Raw genomic sequence first — 14208 nt, forward strand, 5'->3', positions numbered from 1 at the left:
GCCACAATTTACAAAAATCGTTACTCCTCCTACAAGATTGATTGGATTGTGATCAAACTCGCATAGTGTTCCCCAGGTAGGCGTGCATAAAAGTTGTGAAGATGGCGGCGCCTCCCGTCATATTTACGATTTTATGGGCGTCTTGGCCGGTATGAGCTACAGCCTCATTGAGGCTAGATTTTTGTCTTGTTAACTTTGAAAAGAGACTAGTGAAGGAACGAGGGTTTACAGCTGCTGTAATGTACGTGATAACAGGAATTATATCTCTCATCAAAAAATTCCCGGATAAGGATGGCTCATGTGACATAAAATAGTTCCATCATTGATTGAAGCAATGTCTCTCATGACGTCAAAAAAAAAAAAGGATATGGTGTGAGTCAGTCGTGGTATATCCTGGATATACCATTAACTGACGTCACAGTTTCAAGCTATACGGCTGACTAGAGTCTTTTTTTTTTTTTTGTACAATAAAAGACAAAAATAGGAGTCCTTAATACAATCGAAACAAAAACGTTAACATTTCAGCCATGGGGATTTTCAACTAACCACACGAATCAATAGTTTTAACAGCTTTGTGAGTCAGTAATTACCTTGCCTGCTATGGAGCAAGTGGGGCGAGGTATTGTTTTTGTTAACGGGAAAACGGCTGGATCAATCTTCATGAAACTTTAAGGATAGATGGGCATCGGTCTCAAATAGAACCTCCAACATTTTGAGAGTCATCCAGTTAAGGTTACCAAAAATGTCAATCATTTTGTTGTGGCTACTGCCTCGTATAGAGGCGCTAGCCACTACGTCATCGTGCTGTAAGAGTGTAACGATCACGCACTGCGCATACGCGTGTTCCGGTTAAAATGGCCGGTGAGTGTATACAATTCGGTTCGCCATTCAGAATAAATGGACGAGACTAAAGAAATCGCTTTCAGACATGTTTATGCTTATTACAGAGGGAAAGTGCGTTCCACTGAGCTCTAGCGTCGGGCCATTTCCGGGAAATAAGAGTTTGGGTCATGGTGACAGCGTGTGTATGTCAGCCTCGGCTCGGAGGTTTCAGTTTCGAAAACTGTAAGAATAGAATAATAAAAAGTACAGACACTTGGTATATTTTTTTACTTCTGTGATTTTTTTTTTTTTTTAATTGTTTGTTTTTGGATTAAGCTTCATTTTTGTGGCTGCTGCATCATAAAGTAAATATATATATAAATATATATGCTATATATATGATATATGCGCTCTCTCTCTCTCTGTATGTGTGTGTGTGTGTGTGTGTGTGTGTATATATATATATATATATATATATATATATATATATATATTCTCTCTCATATGCTCTCTCTCTCTCTCTCTCTCTCTCTCTCTCTCTCTATATATATATATATATATATATATATATATATATATATATATATATATATACATACACGCTCTCATATATGCTCTCTCTCTGTATAGCTCTCTCTCTCTCTGTGTGTGTGTGTGTGTGTATATATATATATATATATTTTATTCTCTCTCTCTCTCTCTCTCTCTCTCTCTATATATATATATATATATATATATATATATATATATACACGCTCTCTCTCATATATATTCTCTCTCTCTCTCTCTCTCTCTCTCTCTCTCTCTCTCTCTCTCTCTCTCTATATATATATATATATATATATATATATATATATATACACACACGTGCTCTCTCTCTCTCTCATATATATTCTCTCTCTCTCTCTCTCTCTCTCTCTCTCTATATATATATATATATATATATATATATATATATATATATATATATATATATGCATGCTATATTTACTGTATGGACACGGGATCAGAAAACGATTTTATTTATAAGCAGTAGCTACATGGACCCATAGGGTACTTATTTTTTCACGATATCTTCCTTCATATTCATCATAAGCGCTACCGGGCGAGGTTTGTTTTGCCTGGTAACACTTGTTTGTTTTTATGTCCTGCTTGGTCTCATTTTCAAATACAAAAATAACTGTTTAGTAACTGACTCAAGTTACGGCTGTGGCTCTGCGAGCATTTCTGTGTGTGTAGATCTACGTATCATGATCATACCTGGCGAGGCAGGCGATAGCATGGTAAAATTAATTAAATGTTAAAAAAAAAGCGATAGCATGATGCATTGCATATGCTCAGATCGAAGATCGCGCCGATGTAAAAAAACGTGGCTGCCTCCAGTGAGTTTATACTGAGATTCAATCTCCTAGATGAAAGTTAACACATTTAGTTTGGAAGTTTTTGATGAGGGATATAAATCAGATATACCAGGCACTGGGAATTATGGATTCTCTGAGGTGACTGGAATCGTGCTGCGCCCCTCACAAAATAGTAGAATCCATAATTTCAACCAGAGCCTCTGGTTGAAATTATATTGGATATATACTGGTATATTGGATTACTAACGTCCCTTCGACAACAGTAAATGTAGCTATAAACGTTTTTAAAAAGCACAACAAATAAATGGAACATTGCAGTCATCGGACAGGTGTGGTGTAGGAGGAATAAAACACTTTGGGATGTTCTGGGAAAATATTCAGCTTCGCTATAGACCATTTAATACTACCCCATCGTTGATGATCTAACCGCCTACTCGTTAACCCAGAGAAGACCAAATTTTGCGTTTTTGGATCAAGCAAAATGCTGAATCAAGTTTCAGTTCCTGTAATGACTTTCCTTGGAGAAGAATTGAACGTAGAAGACTCTGTGAAGGTCCTAGGTGTGATCTTGGACACCGTAATCAATTCACTCGTATTTTCCAAGCTGTTTTACTGTTCCTCCATATGGGCTGGTACCAGTAAGCATAATATCTCCAAACTTCAATTAGTCCAGAACTTTGCTTCACAATAACACCAAGACGGTCACGCAGAAACCCTGAAAAGACCATAACAGACCTGGACTTTGCCGATGACATTGCTCTCCTATCCAGTGACTTCGATCAGGCTCAGAGGCTGCTGTTTAGCGTCGAGAAAGAATGCAATCGCATTGGCCTAGTCCTAAATGACAGGAAGACCAAAGTCATCATTTGTAATTTGCCATCTTCTGCTTCTGGTCCACTGGTAACCAGTGAGGGGAATGCTATCGAGGAGGTCAAAGATTTTAAATATCTTGGCTCTTGGGTCAACTCGACTGAACAAGATCTAAAAGTCAGGAAAGCCCTTGCCTGGAAAGTGCTCAGTGACTTAAGTACAATCTGGAAGTCAAGTGTCTCCCGGGATCTAAAGATCAGGCTCTTCGTGAAGACAGTAGAGTCAGTTCTACTCTACGGGTGCGAGTGTTGGTCTCTGACATCGACCCTTGAAAAGTCACTCGATGGTGCCTACACTCGTATGCTGCGAACAGCACTTAACATCAGCTGGCAGAGCTTCGTTCCAAATGAAGATCTATACGGAACGCTCCCCAGAATCTCGGACAAAGTGGCCTGGAGGAGGCTGGGACTCGCCGGCCACTGTTTCCGCCATAAAGAACTACCTGCTGGGGAGCTACTACTCTGGGAGCCTACCCATGGACACAGGAACCCGGGCCGCCCACCAACAACATTCATCAACCTTCTAAAGAAGGATGTTTGTGCAGCGACCACGTCCGAGCTGGAGTCCTGCATGGCTGACCATGAGGACTGGTCTTCCAGGCGTGTGACTCGGCTGAGGCCGCCCTGAGTGAGTGAGAACTTTGCTGCCCGCATTCTTTCAGGAAGGCGGAAATCTGACCACGTTTAGACTGAAACAGTTAAAACTTCTTCCTGTATTGGATTGTCTTCGTCTCAGAGATGGTGTGCAAATGCACAAGTGCCTTAATGGATTAGCACCCAGCTATTTGTGCAACATGTTCAATGAGAGATCGCAAACTCACGACTACGATGCCAGAAAAAGGGACTCGTTGCACCTCGCTAAGTGCAGGACTGCTCTAGCTTAGAACTCGTTTTCTTACAGAGGTGTAAAAATCTGGAACTCGTTGCCTGATGAGATAGAGTTGCTCTATTGAGGTATTTCACTCACGTGACCAAGTCATGTGATGCTGCCATTTTGGACGGCACGGCTCGAATCAGTTTGAATGCGAGGAAGGCGACAAACGAAAAACATAAAAGAAAAAGGAGCGAGATGCAGAAAACACCTTCACTATCCAGCGACGTAGGGCATTTACAGGGCGAGCAGAGGGAGAGGTATTTGCAAAAATTGAGGTTAGCAGGCTTAGAGAACGACGCTTACCTGTGTTCACTGACAGCTAAGATTTGTTCACATTTTCATTTACTTTCGGTCCTCAGGATAAACAAAATGTTATTAAATGTCATTGAAATAACTTCTTAGTCTGTTGAGACATGGCCCGTTATAAGTTTTTCCTTTACTGTATTTACTAGTTTACTGAGCGCGCTCCGGGACTGGCTGGCGCTAGCTAGCTAGTGCTCCGGGGCTCGCTGGCCGGCTAGCTAGCTAGCGCTCCGGGGCTCGCTGGCCAGCTAGCTAGCTAGCGCTCCGGGGCTCGCTGGCCGGCTAGCTAGCTAGCGCTCCGGGGCTCGCTGGCCGGCTAGCTAGCTAGCGCTCCGGGGCTCGCTGGCCGGCGAGCTAGTAAATCCAGTAAAGGAAAAACTTGAGACTGAAAGGTTTTAAGTCATCCAAATGACTGAACGTAAACATTGCTACAGTAACATACTAGCTACTGTTGTTGACATTAGCTAGCTTGCCGTCCAAAATGGCGGACACCGGGGCGTCACATGACCCTGTGACGTCAGGTGAAATACCTCAATAGTGGCCTGTTTTAAGCACCGGCTGAGACACCACTTGCTCAGTGATCGGCTCACGAGTTAATATTTGCATATTGGAATTTATGGCAATATTTTAACCAATAATCATAGTTACCTTTAGGTTTATTATTATTGATTTATGAGTTGCTTAGCCTCACAGCAAGAAGGTCCTGGGTTCGAGCCCAGCGGCCGGCGAGGGCCTTTCTGTGTGGAGTTTGCATGTTCTCCCCGTGTCCACGTGGGTTTCCTCCGGGTGCTCCGGTTTCCCCCACAGTCCAAAGACATGCAGGTTAGGTTAACTGGTGACTCTAAATTGACCGTAGGTGTGAATGTGAGTGTGAATGGTTGTCTGTGTCTATGTGTCAGCCCTGTGATGACCTGGCGACTTGTCCAGGGTGTACCCCGCCTTTCGCCCGTAGTCAGCTGGGATAGGCTCCAGCTTGCCTGCGACCCTGTAGAACAGGATAAAGCAGCTAGAGATAATGAGATGAGATGAGATTTTTATATAGACTTTTTTTTTTTCTTCTTCGTTATATTGTAAATTGGATTTGAAGATCCTGTCTGGGAATCCAATGAAGTCTTTTGTATTTGTATCCCTTATAACAGCACACCATTCCAAGTTTTATTCCTTATATACACTACCGTTCAAAAGTTTGGGGTCACCCAGACAATTTTGTGTTTTCCATGAAAAGTCACACTTTTATTTACCACCATAAGTTGTAAAATGAATAGAAAATATAGTCGAGACATTTTTCTGGCCATTTTGAGCATTTAATCGACCCCACAAATGTGATGCTCCAGAAACGCAATCTGCTCAAAGGAAGGTCAGTTTTATAGCTTCTCTAAAGAGCTCAACTGTTTTCAGCTGTGCTAACATGATTGTACAAGGGTTTTCTAATCATCCATTAGCCTTCTGAGGCAATGAGCAAACACATTGTACCATTAGAACACTGGAGGGAGAGTTGCTGGAAATGGGCCTCTATACACCTATGGAGATATTGCACCAAAAACCAGACATTTGCAGCTAGAATAGTCATTTACCACATTAGCAATGTATAGAGTGGATTTCTGATTAGTTTAAAGTGATCTTCATTGAAAAGAACAGTGCTTTTCTTTCAAAAATAAGGACATTTCAAAGTGACCCCAAACTTTTGAACGGTAGTGTACATATCCGGTATTACATATTTTATCTTTGTAAACTTGTAAACCTTTGTCTGTACATCTTTCATGGTTGTAAATCTTGTATCTTTTATTTATCTATATCTATCTGAGGACCGTTTCGTAAGGCAGTGCACTGAATTTTGTTGTGTCTCTTCTACAATGACAATAAAGCAATCTTGACCAATCAGAATCAAGAATTGTGAAACAGTAATGGATGATTAACTGATTTTTCTTCTGACGTGTATTATTTCTTTTTCCTGCCCCTCAGGTTATGAAATCACGTTCAGCCTCTTGAACCCTGACCCAAAGTCCCACAGGCTGCACTGGGACATCGAGGGAGCGGTTCATAGCTACATCCAGCCTCTTCTGAACAAACTGACCCCGATAGCAAACTTCTCCGTGGACTCGCAGGTACTTCGTTCATTGTGTGTGTAAATATAAATCTTTCTTTCTGCAGTTTCTACTAGCTGTTGCGTTGTACAAATACGAACCCGTTTCTTCCCGTCAGATCCTGTACTACGCAGTGTTGGGTGTCAATCCTCGTTTTGACAACACCGTCTCAGCGTACACTCTCAACGCAGCCAGCCTGGCACACGTCATCAATCCTGTGGAGGCCAGACTAGGTTTGGACGTTTTCTAGAACGTGTATTAAACTAATCGTAGATTAGACAAACACGGGTGATTTTTTTTTTTTTTTTTTTTTTTTTTAAACAGCTTAACATGACCTCAAATGTATTTGCATCCAGCAAGAAGAACCCGTCCTTCGTGCGTTCAGTAGTTTGCTGGAATTAAAATGGAACGATGATGTCATGAGGGACTTCATGCTGTGTTCTCTTGCCTAGGCTCCAATGCTGCGTCTTCATACCCGGTGCTGAACTTCCTGCTGTATGTACCCGAAGCCCATCACTCTCCACTCTTCATCAAAGACCACAGGAAGAAGGAAGTGCCTTCGAACGCCTTCCACAGCCCCCGCTGGGGAGGGATAATGGTACAGTCTGTTTTCTTCTCCATCACTGTGCATGTTTTCTTTAATCGGTTAATGTGTTTTCCTTTATATCTGTTTTCAGGTGTACAATGTGAATGAGCTGTACGGACCCGAGGTGGAATTTCCTGTCGATATCAACATCGACATGGCCAAAGTAATGGGCGTCTTCTTGGCACAGTTGAGGTCCGTCTTGAAGTGTACGGTTTTTACGTTTTGCACGACTATCCAGCGTGCAGCTTTTCGACACCCAGTTCTGTCTTTCTCTCAGGCTGTTATTGGGAGTACAGAAGACCCAACCTCCTCCCGGTTTCGTTCTGCAGAGCCCAGGCAGCGCGGGATTGGCCGACTGGGAGCTGGATCGGCTGCTGTGGAGTCGCAGTGTAGAGAACGTGGCTACTGCTACGACCACCATCACCTCGCTCACTCAGCTCCTCGACCAGATCAGCAACATCGTTATAAATGACAACATCGCCGAGCAGGTGAGGGAGCTCACGGCTCACAGCACGGCTTCATCACTCCTCAATACGAACAACAGTTCGAAGCCGGAATCCTGATTTTGAAGTAGGCTTTGAGAATAAATCTGGTTTACTATCATTTTCTTGAGGCATAATAAAGATGCTTTGTACAGTCAGTAAGTTTTCCCCTCACCGGAGAGAACGAACAGCTTGTTATGCTTTCTGGCACAGTTTCTTGGTGCAGTTTCTCGGCTTAGTAAAAAGAGTCTGGTGAAGGAGTGATTGGGTACACTGGAGCTGTTTATAGTGTAACAGGAATTAACTCGTATTTTACAACTTTAAGCGTCAGTAGAAACTGATAAATAACCTGGTTATTAGGACGTGATGCAACTACTGCGTTTCCAGGTCCAAGCCTCGTCTTCTCAGCATGCCGCGGTGTTGCAATCCTCGTTGTTGGAATAGATCCGAGTTCAAAGTCAATGCAGTTATCATAAAGGAAAACGTTTAGTCACTTTTAGTAGTACTTCTGTAATATATCTCTAAAAAGAAAGTTTAAAACAAATAATAGAGGCAAGAAGGTGGGACAAAGAGTGGTTCAGTGGTTGATTATGGGTGGTTGTGGGTGGGACAAAGGGTGGTCGCCGGCGGTTGCTCGTGGGCGGGACAAAGGATGGTCGGTCACAACTGCAGGGCCTTACACGATCAGTCAAGCGAACCTGCTTTCTAATCTTGTATAACGGCGGCTGTGATGTGAGCTGGAGAACCATATTGAGTTCAAGACAATTACTAATGTGCGCTGAAAACATGCTAGATTTGTCGCTAGGCTTTTTATTTATTTATTTAAATTAAGGTTGTTAAATCTAGTGGCGGGCGGCACGGTGGTGTAGCGGTTAGCGCCGTCGCCTCACAGCAAGAAGGTCCGGGTTCGAGCCCCGTGGCCGGCGAGGGCCTTTCTGTGCGGAGTTTGCATGTTCTCCCCGTGTCCGCGTGGGTTTCCTCCGGGTGCTCCGGTTTCCCCCACAGTCCAAAGACATGCAGGTTAGGTTAACTGGTGACTCTAAATTGACCGTAGGTGTGAATGTGAGTGTGAATGGTTGTCTGTGTCTATGTGTCAGCCCTGTGATGACCTGGCGACTTGTCCAGGGTGTACCCCGCCTTTCGCCCGTAGTCAGCTGGGATAGGCTCCAGCTTGCCTGCGACCCTGTAGAAGGATGGAGCGGCTAGAGATAATGAGATGAGATGAGAAATCTAGTGGCAATGTCTCTACGTTGGCAAGCAAGCATTTGGACCCAGAAATGGCTGCTGACGTCAGATTTAACAAGCAGATAGTATGTCTTGTTCCTTAGTAAATTAAAAAAAAAAAAAGTACCGTGTCCAGAATCGCTCACTCGTTCACTACTCCCTATATAGGGAATTACTATATAGAGGACTATGTAGTGAGCTCATTGGTAAAATGAAAAAGAAAAAAAAATCCGCTTTCGGACACTAGTCCGTCGCGCTGGTATTTACATCATTACTGTCGCACAATTAAACCGTGCCAGATCAGTCGGCTGATGGGTTTTCAAAATAATAAATACATGCATGTGTTTTTGTGATAAATCCATATTATACTGGGCGCATTTCCCGCATTAATCGATACAAAGTAACTGCATCTTTCAGTTCTTTTAAATCAAGGCTGAATACTTTCTTCTTTGCCGCTGCCTTTTATTAAATCACATTTGAGACTTTTAATTTGATTCCTTTCAGCGTGACCGTAGTGCATGATGGGATATATTGCTTTGGTTAGTGACCATCGGTTGTACACTACTTTTCGTGATGCATTGTGGGATACTTTTGAGTGCACTATATAGGGTGTAAATAATCCTCACTAAGGTTTCGGACAGCGCTACAAAATGGCGTCCTCACTATATAGAGGGATTTCACTGACGTCACCTGAAACCGAAAGTAAACGGACCCTGCGCCATTTTGGAAGACCAACAAACTCGTGATTAGGGGAAATAACGGCAGCGGTATGTGAACCCACGAGAATAAAGTGGAGTGGCAAACGACTTAAACAAACAAATCTGAGCTGTTTTATTGATGATTTATTGGCCCAACAGTAGACTTGAAAGAAACCTGTGTGAGACTTGGCAAAAAACTGTGGATATAATGGATAAGTCTGTGCATGATCTGCGGACACTTTGAGGTAAGCAAACGCAAGAAATTCAGATTTAAAACATGCTAAATTGGCCCCAAGTTGATAACTGTATGAGGAGCAAGCCTCCCAGACTTCTACAATTTAATAATAATAATAATTTAGGATGGTTTGGGGCTTGCTCTCCCTCCTATTATATAAATAAAGCATAGTTGTTGTGTAGGCATATATCATAAATACATATGTATAATTTGGATAAATTAACCTAAATTATGGATACCTTAATACAGTGGTTCTCAACCGGGGGGGCGCGCCCCCCTGGTGGGGCGCGGAGGTACTCCAGGGGGGTCGCGAGTAGGCTTCATGTATGGAGGAAAAAAAAAATCTGGGGCTAACAGGCTATAGTAGCTAAGCAGATGCAACACATTTACCCATGTCAAAATGCAGGACATTGGACTATTACATACAAATCAATACTATTATAAAATCTATCATCAATCTATCATAAAATCTTGTGTGTGTAGCCGCATCAGTCGGGGGAACTGTGATATGTTCCCAAGCCTTGCAGACTTTATCAGTAATGCAGGCACTTCCCACGATTTCTCATCTGTCTTTCAAGCAGCGTCAGAGCACCTGTCGGTAATGAGAAAACAGTTTGCGGCATACTTCACAGAGGATTATCGCTCTTTTGCGTGGGTTCGAGATCCATTTGTGTGTACTGCTGACGAACTTCCAGTTGACATGCAGGAACAGCTTATTGAGCTGAAGAGTGACAGTAGATTTAAGGCAGTCTTCACCTCATGCCCTCTTTCGACATTCTGGGCAGCACTGATGCAGGAGTACCCGCAACTGTGTGACGTAGCCTTGAAACTGCTCATCCCATTCGCATCGACCTACTTGTGTGAGGCAGGATTTTCAAAAATGACTGCGCTCAAAACGAAATATCGCAATCGTGCGCAAATTGAGGATGACTTGAGACTGTGCTTGTCAAACATTTCGCCAAGAATCGAGGATCTTTGTAAGGCAAAGCAGGCTCAGGTCTCGCATTAACGCAAATGCAGATCACAAAGGCACAGTAAAAAGTAAAACCTAAATTCACGCCTGGTCCCAATTCCCAATGATATCAATAGCCAGCTAATGATAAGCCTAATAAAATACCTAATAAAAACACTAATAATAATAATAATAATAATAATAATGCCTATTAATAATAATAGCATAATAATAATAATAATAATAATAATATCAACAACCAACAACAGCAATAATAATAATAATAATAATAATAGGCCTAATAATAATAATAATGCCTGAAAGAACATAAGTCTTGTACTACTGCCAACAGCTTAGTAATGATAATAGGCCATAATAATAACAATAATTATAATAATTATAATAATTATAATTATAATAATGCCCGAAAGCAGATTAGAAATGTGGTGCTACTGCCAATTATAACAATAGCCTAATAATGATAATAGGCCTATGTATTTCTATGGAATGGATAATGCTACTACTGCTGCTACTGCTACTACTACTACTACTACTACTAATAATAATAATAATAATAATCTAGCCCAGGGCTATCTATCTATCTATCTATCTATCTATCTATCTATCTATCTATCTATCTATCTATCTATCTGTCAATATAAGGTGCTGTAGGTCGGGTGGCGTCACTGCGGGTGAGTGTGTTTGGGGGGGGGGATGAGGGCGGGGCGAGAAGAGGGGCCCCCAACTGCAATGAACCAGCTTTGGTGGGGCCCAGGTTGCAAAAGGTTGAGAACCCCTGCCTTAATAGGAACAAAAAGTATTAATTTTTCAACTGAAAAGATATATTATTAAAAGATAAATATCAACAAGATTACCTTGGCCATAACTATGTGTAGGTTATTCTTAATAACAGCTGTAATATCACGAACCAAGCCACTAACAACATACCGTATTTTTCGGACTATAAGTCGCACTTTTTTTCATGGTTCGGCTGGCCATGCGACTTATACTCCGGTGCGACGTATATATGTTTTTTTTTGGGTTTTTTTTCACCGCGGAATAACTGGAGCTGATGCTGAGTCTGACGACAGCCACGCAGAAGAAGAGGAAACGGCGCTTCATCTGCCGCTGGAGGCAGAGTTGTTCAGAAGCGACACCGAGGATGAGGAATTCAATGGATTTGCTGATTTGGAGTGAAATCATCAGCTTGATAAACTTGATTGACCTGTGTTTTATTATTAATGATAGGCCTATAGTTATTTAAATAAGTTATGTAGTGATTTTAGGCAGTGCTTAATTTATGAAGTGGGAGGTCCCAGAACGCAGGAGGTGGGTGGGTCCGGCGACTCAAAAAAAAAAAAAAGGCGGGGGATGGTTTACTATAACTTTACGCACATGCGCTTATTGTGTGTGTAAAAAAAAATAAAAAATAATATCAGACATTATGATCTTAGAAAACGCTTTAGTGACAAACAGTTACAGACAGTAATGTCGTGATATTATATTATAAAATATTAATTTTTATTAGTCTATATATTAAATTATATATTACATTTATCTTCTAAAATAACAGACTGTACTCATCACAACCGGTTTATTTCACCATTGGAGATCAGATCACACAAGACATGAGTTAAATGACTCATTTTAAGGATTTAAGTAGGGGATTTAAAAGCGGTTGTTGTTGTTTTTTTTCACTAGACGGTTGTTTTTACTACCGTACCTGTCTTTGGAGATGATATACCTATAGCCTACTTGACCTCTGATTTGATGAAATAAAATTCGACAAAAATGAAGAATGACACTCCTCGATGATGACTACAGCTTTAATAACACAGATGAAAGAGCCATGGGGCGATAATAAGCCCTACCGGTAAAAATATTCTAAAAGCAAACTGATTAATGCATCAGTAATAGGCTACTAATATTAGTTATAATAATAATATAGGCTATTAGTAATAATGATAGTGATAGTATTAAAGATAGTAGTAGATATTTAAAATAATCAGACTAGGCTACTTGCAGGGCAAAGGGCGCGTTATCACTGCTCAGCTGTTCGTTTATTAAATAAACAATGCAGTCGCGCAGTAACCGCGCGCCGCTTATCAGATAGAATCACAGATTCTATGGATAGAATAACCCTTCAAAAAAGTGCGACTTAGGCCCAATTCTAATTTCTACCCCTCCCCCTTCCCCTTGGCCCTTCCCCTTGGCCCTTCCCCTTGAAACTGAGCTACAAGGGATAGGGCTTGAAATTCAACCCTTACGTATTGGGATACCCCTTCAACGATCGCATACGTCATCGCGTACCTCCGTCAGCGTTTACGTTAGCAAAACGCAACCAAATGCGTCATTGGCTGCGACCAGCCGCTACAGTCAGAGCCAGAAATCTCTGCTGGCAGGGTGTGATTTGTTAACTAACACCACTGAATGGGATATCTTTGGCACCACATCCGACAGAATGAGGTGTCAGAACACTCATGTAAACAATAAAAGCGAGAATAACAGAACAAAACGTACGCAGTCAAGCAACCGAAAACAATACTCACTCCCAAAGCTTTTTAGCAGCAGCTTGGATTTCAGAAATCGCTGCTCATTCTCAGCTCGAAAGCGAATCAAGCGGCGTGTTTCCTCTGGATAACAACTTAAAACACGTAAATAATGGAGAAAATACATTTATGACAATCTTTTGCCGCGGGAACCGCCATCTTTCTGAAATCCGCATGAAATCTCGCTGAAATCCGCATGGCATTGTGGGAAATCACTCAAACCCCTTCGTTCGGAGTCTGCTCCAGGAAAATCTCCGTTTGGAGGGGTACAGAAGCCCTCCCCCTTCCCCTACCCCTCCGCGTTAACTGGGATTGGGATACCCCTACCCCTTCACGTGAACGCGCAAAATGGAGGGGAAGGGCCAAGGGGTTGGTCCAAGGGGTGAAATGGGATTCGGCCTTATAGTCCGGTGCGACGTATATATGTTTTTTTCGTCTTCATAATGCATTTTTTGGCTGATGCGACTTAAACTCCGGAGCGACATATAGTCCGGAAAATACGGTAATTGTAAGCCTGTAGCCCTTTGTAGGCTTTCAAGTCATCAGCAGTGTAGGCACTGGGTGTAAACAATAAATAGTTTACAATGTCTGGGTAGCAAACAGATGGCAGAATTGGTGTCCGGTCCTCCTTATGTTTCCATTCTCCCTTGCCGCGAGTCTTGTCTTATATGGGTCAAACTCATCAATCACAGCCAGTTTCTCCACATACCGTGGCCTTTCTGCAGCTGGTAATGTACTCACATAACCCGAATTATCATCCATCGTGTCACTTTACTCTCGCTCGTGCTTTGTTTTATATTGTGAGTGCATGTACTTGGTCTTCCAATATGGCGCCTAACAAAATCTCGCGGCGCGGTGACGTCATGCGGTAGCCCTCTATAGCGCCCAATACAGTGAGTAGGGAGCGATTTCGGACACAGGGTTAATCAATGGCAAATTGCTGCGGTATAAAAGAACCACTTGAAACCCCTGAGATGTGCTGTTAGTGGAAAATAATGACCACGTCATTAATTATTTTCCTGTAACAGCATGTTCTGTTGTTTCCTTCCTCATGTAATTCTGCACTTGGCTATACTGTATATCCACAAAGCAGTCATCTATTTTTATCTCAAAAAGGAGACCAAGACCATAAATGTTACTTTCTTTAACAACATGATGTATATTTGAAA

The 14208-nt window shown here is 42.1% G+C and overlaps 1 protein-coding gene across 1 annotated transcript in view; it reads left to right on the top strand.

Moving 5' to 3' along the window:
- The window catches only part of pigs (phosphatidylinositol glycan anchor biosynthesis, class S), a 36078-nt gene that overhangs the window by 19672 nt on the left and 2198 nt on the right, over positions 1-14208 (top strand). Inside the window, exons 7-11 of the mRNA XM_060936431.1 lie at positions 6192-6334; positions 6432-6546; positions 6766-6911; positions 6991-7091; positions 7177-7387. Coding sequence (XP_060792414.1) covers positions 6192-6334; positions 6432-6546; positions 6766-6911; positions 6991-7091; positions 7177-7387 — 716 coding nt within the window. The remainder of the gene's footprint in view (positions 1-6191; positions 6335-6431; positions 6547-6765; positions 6912-6990; positions 7092-7176; positions 7388-14208) is intronic.

Source organism: Neoarius graeffei, chromosome 12, assembly GCF_027579695.1.
Source record: "Neoarius graeffei isolate fNeoGra1 chromosome 12, fNeoGra1.pri, whole genome shotgun sequence".
NCBI classification, from domain to species: Eukaryota; Metazoa; Chordata; class Actinopteri; order Siluriformes; family Ariidae; genus Neoarius; species Neoarius graeffei.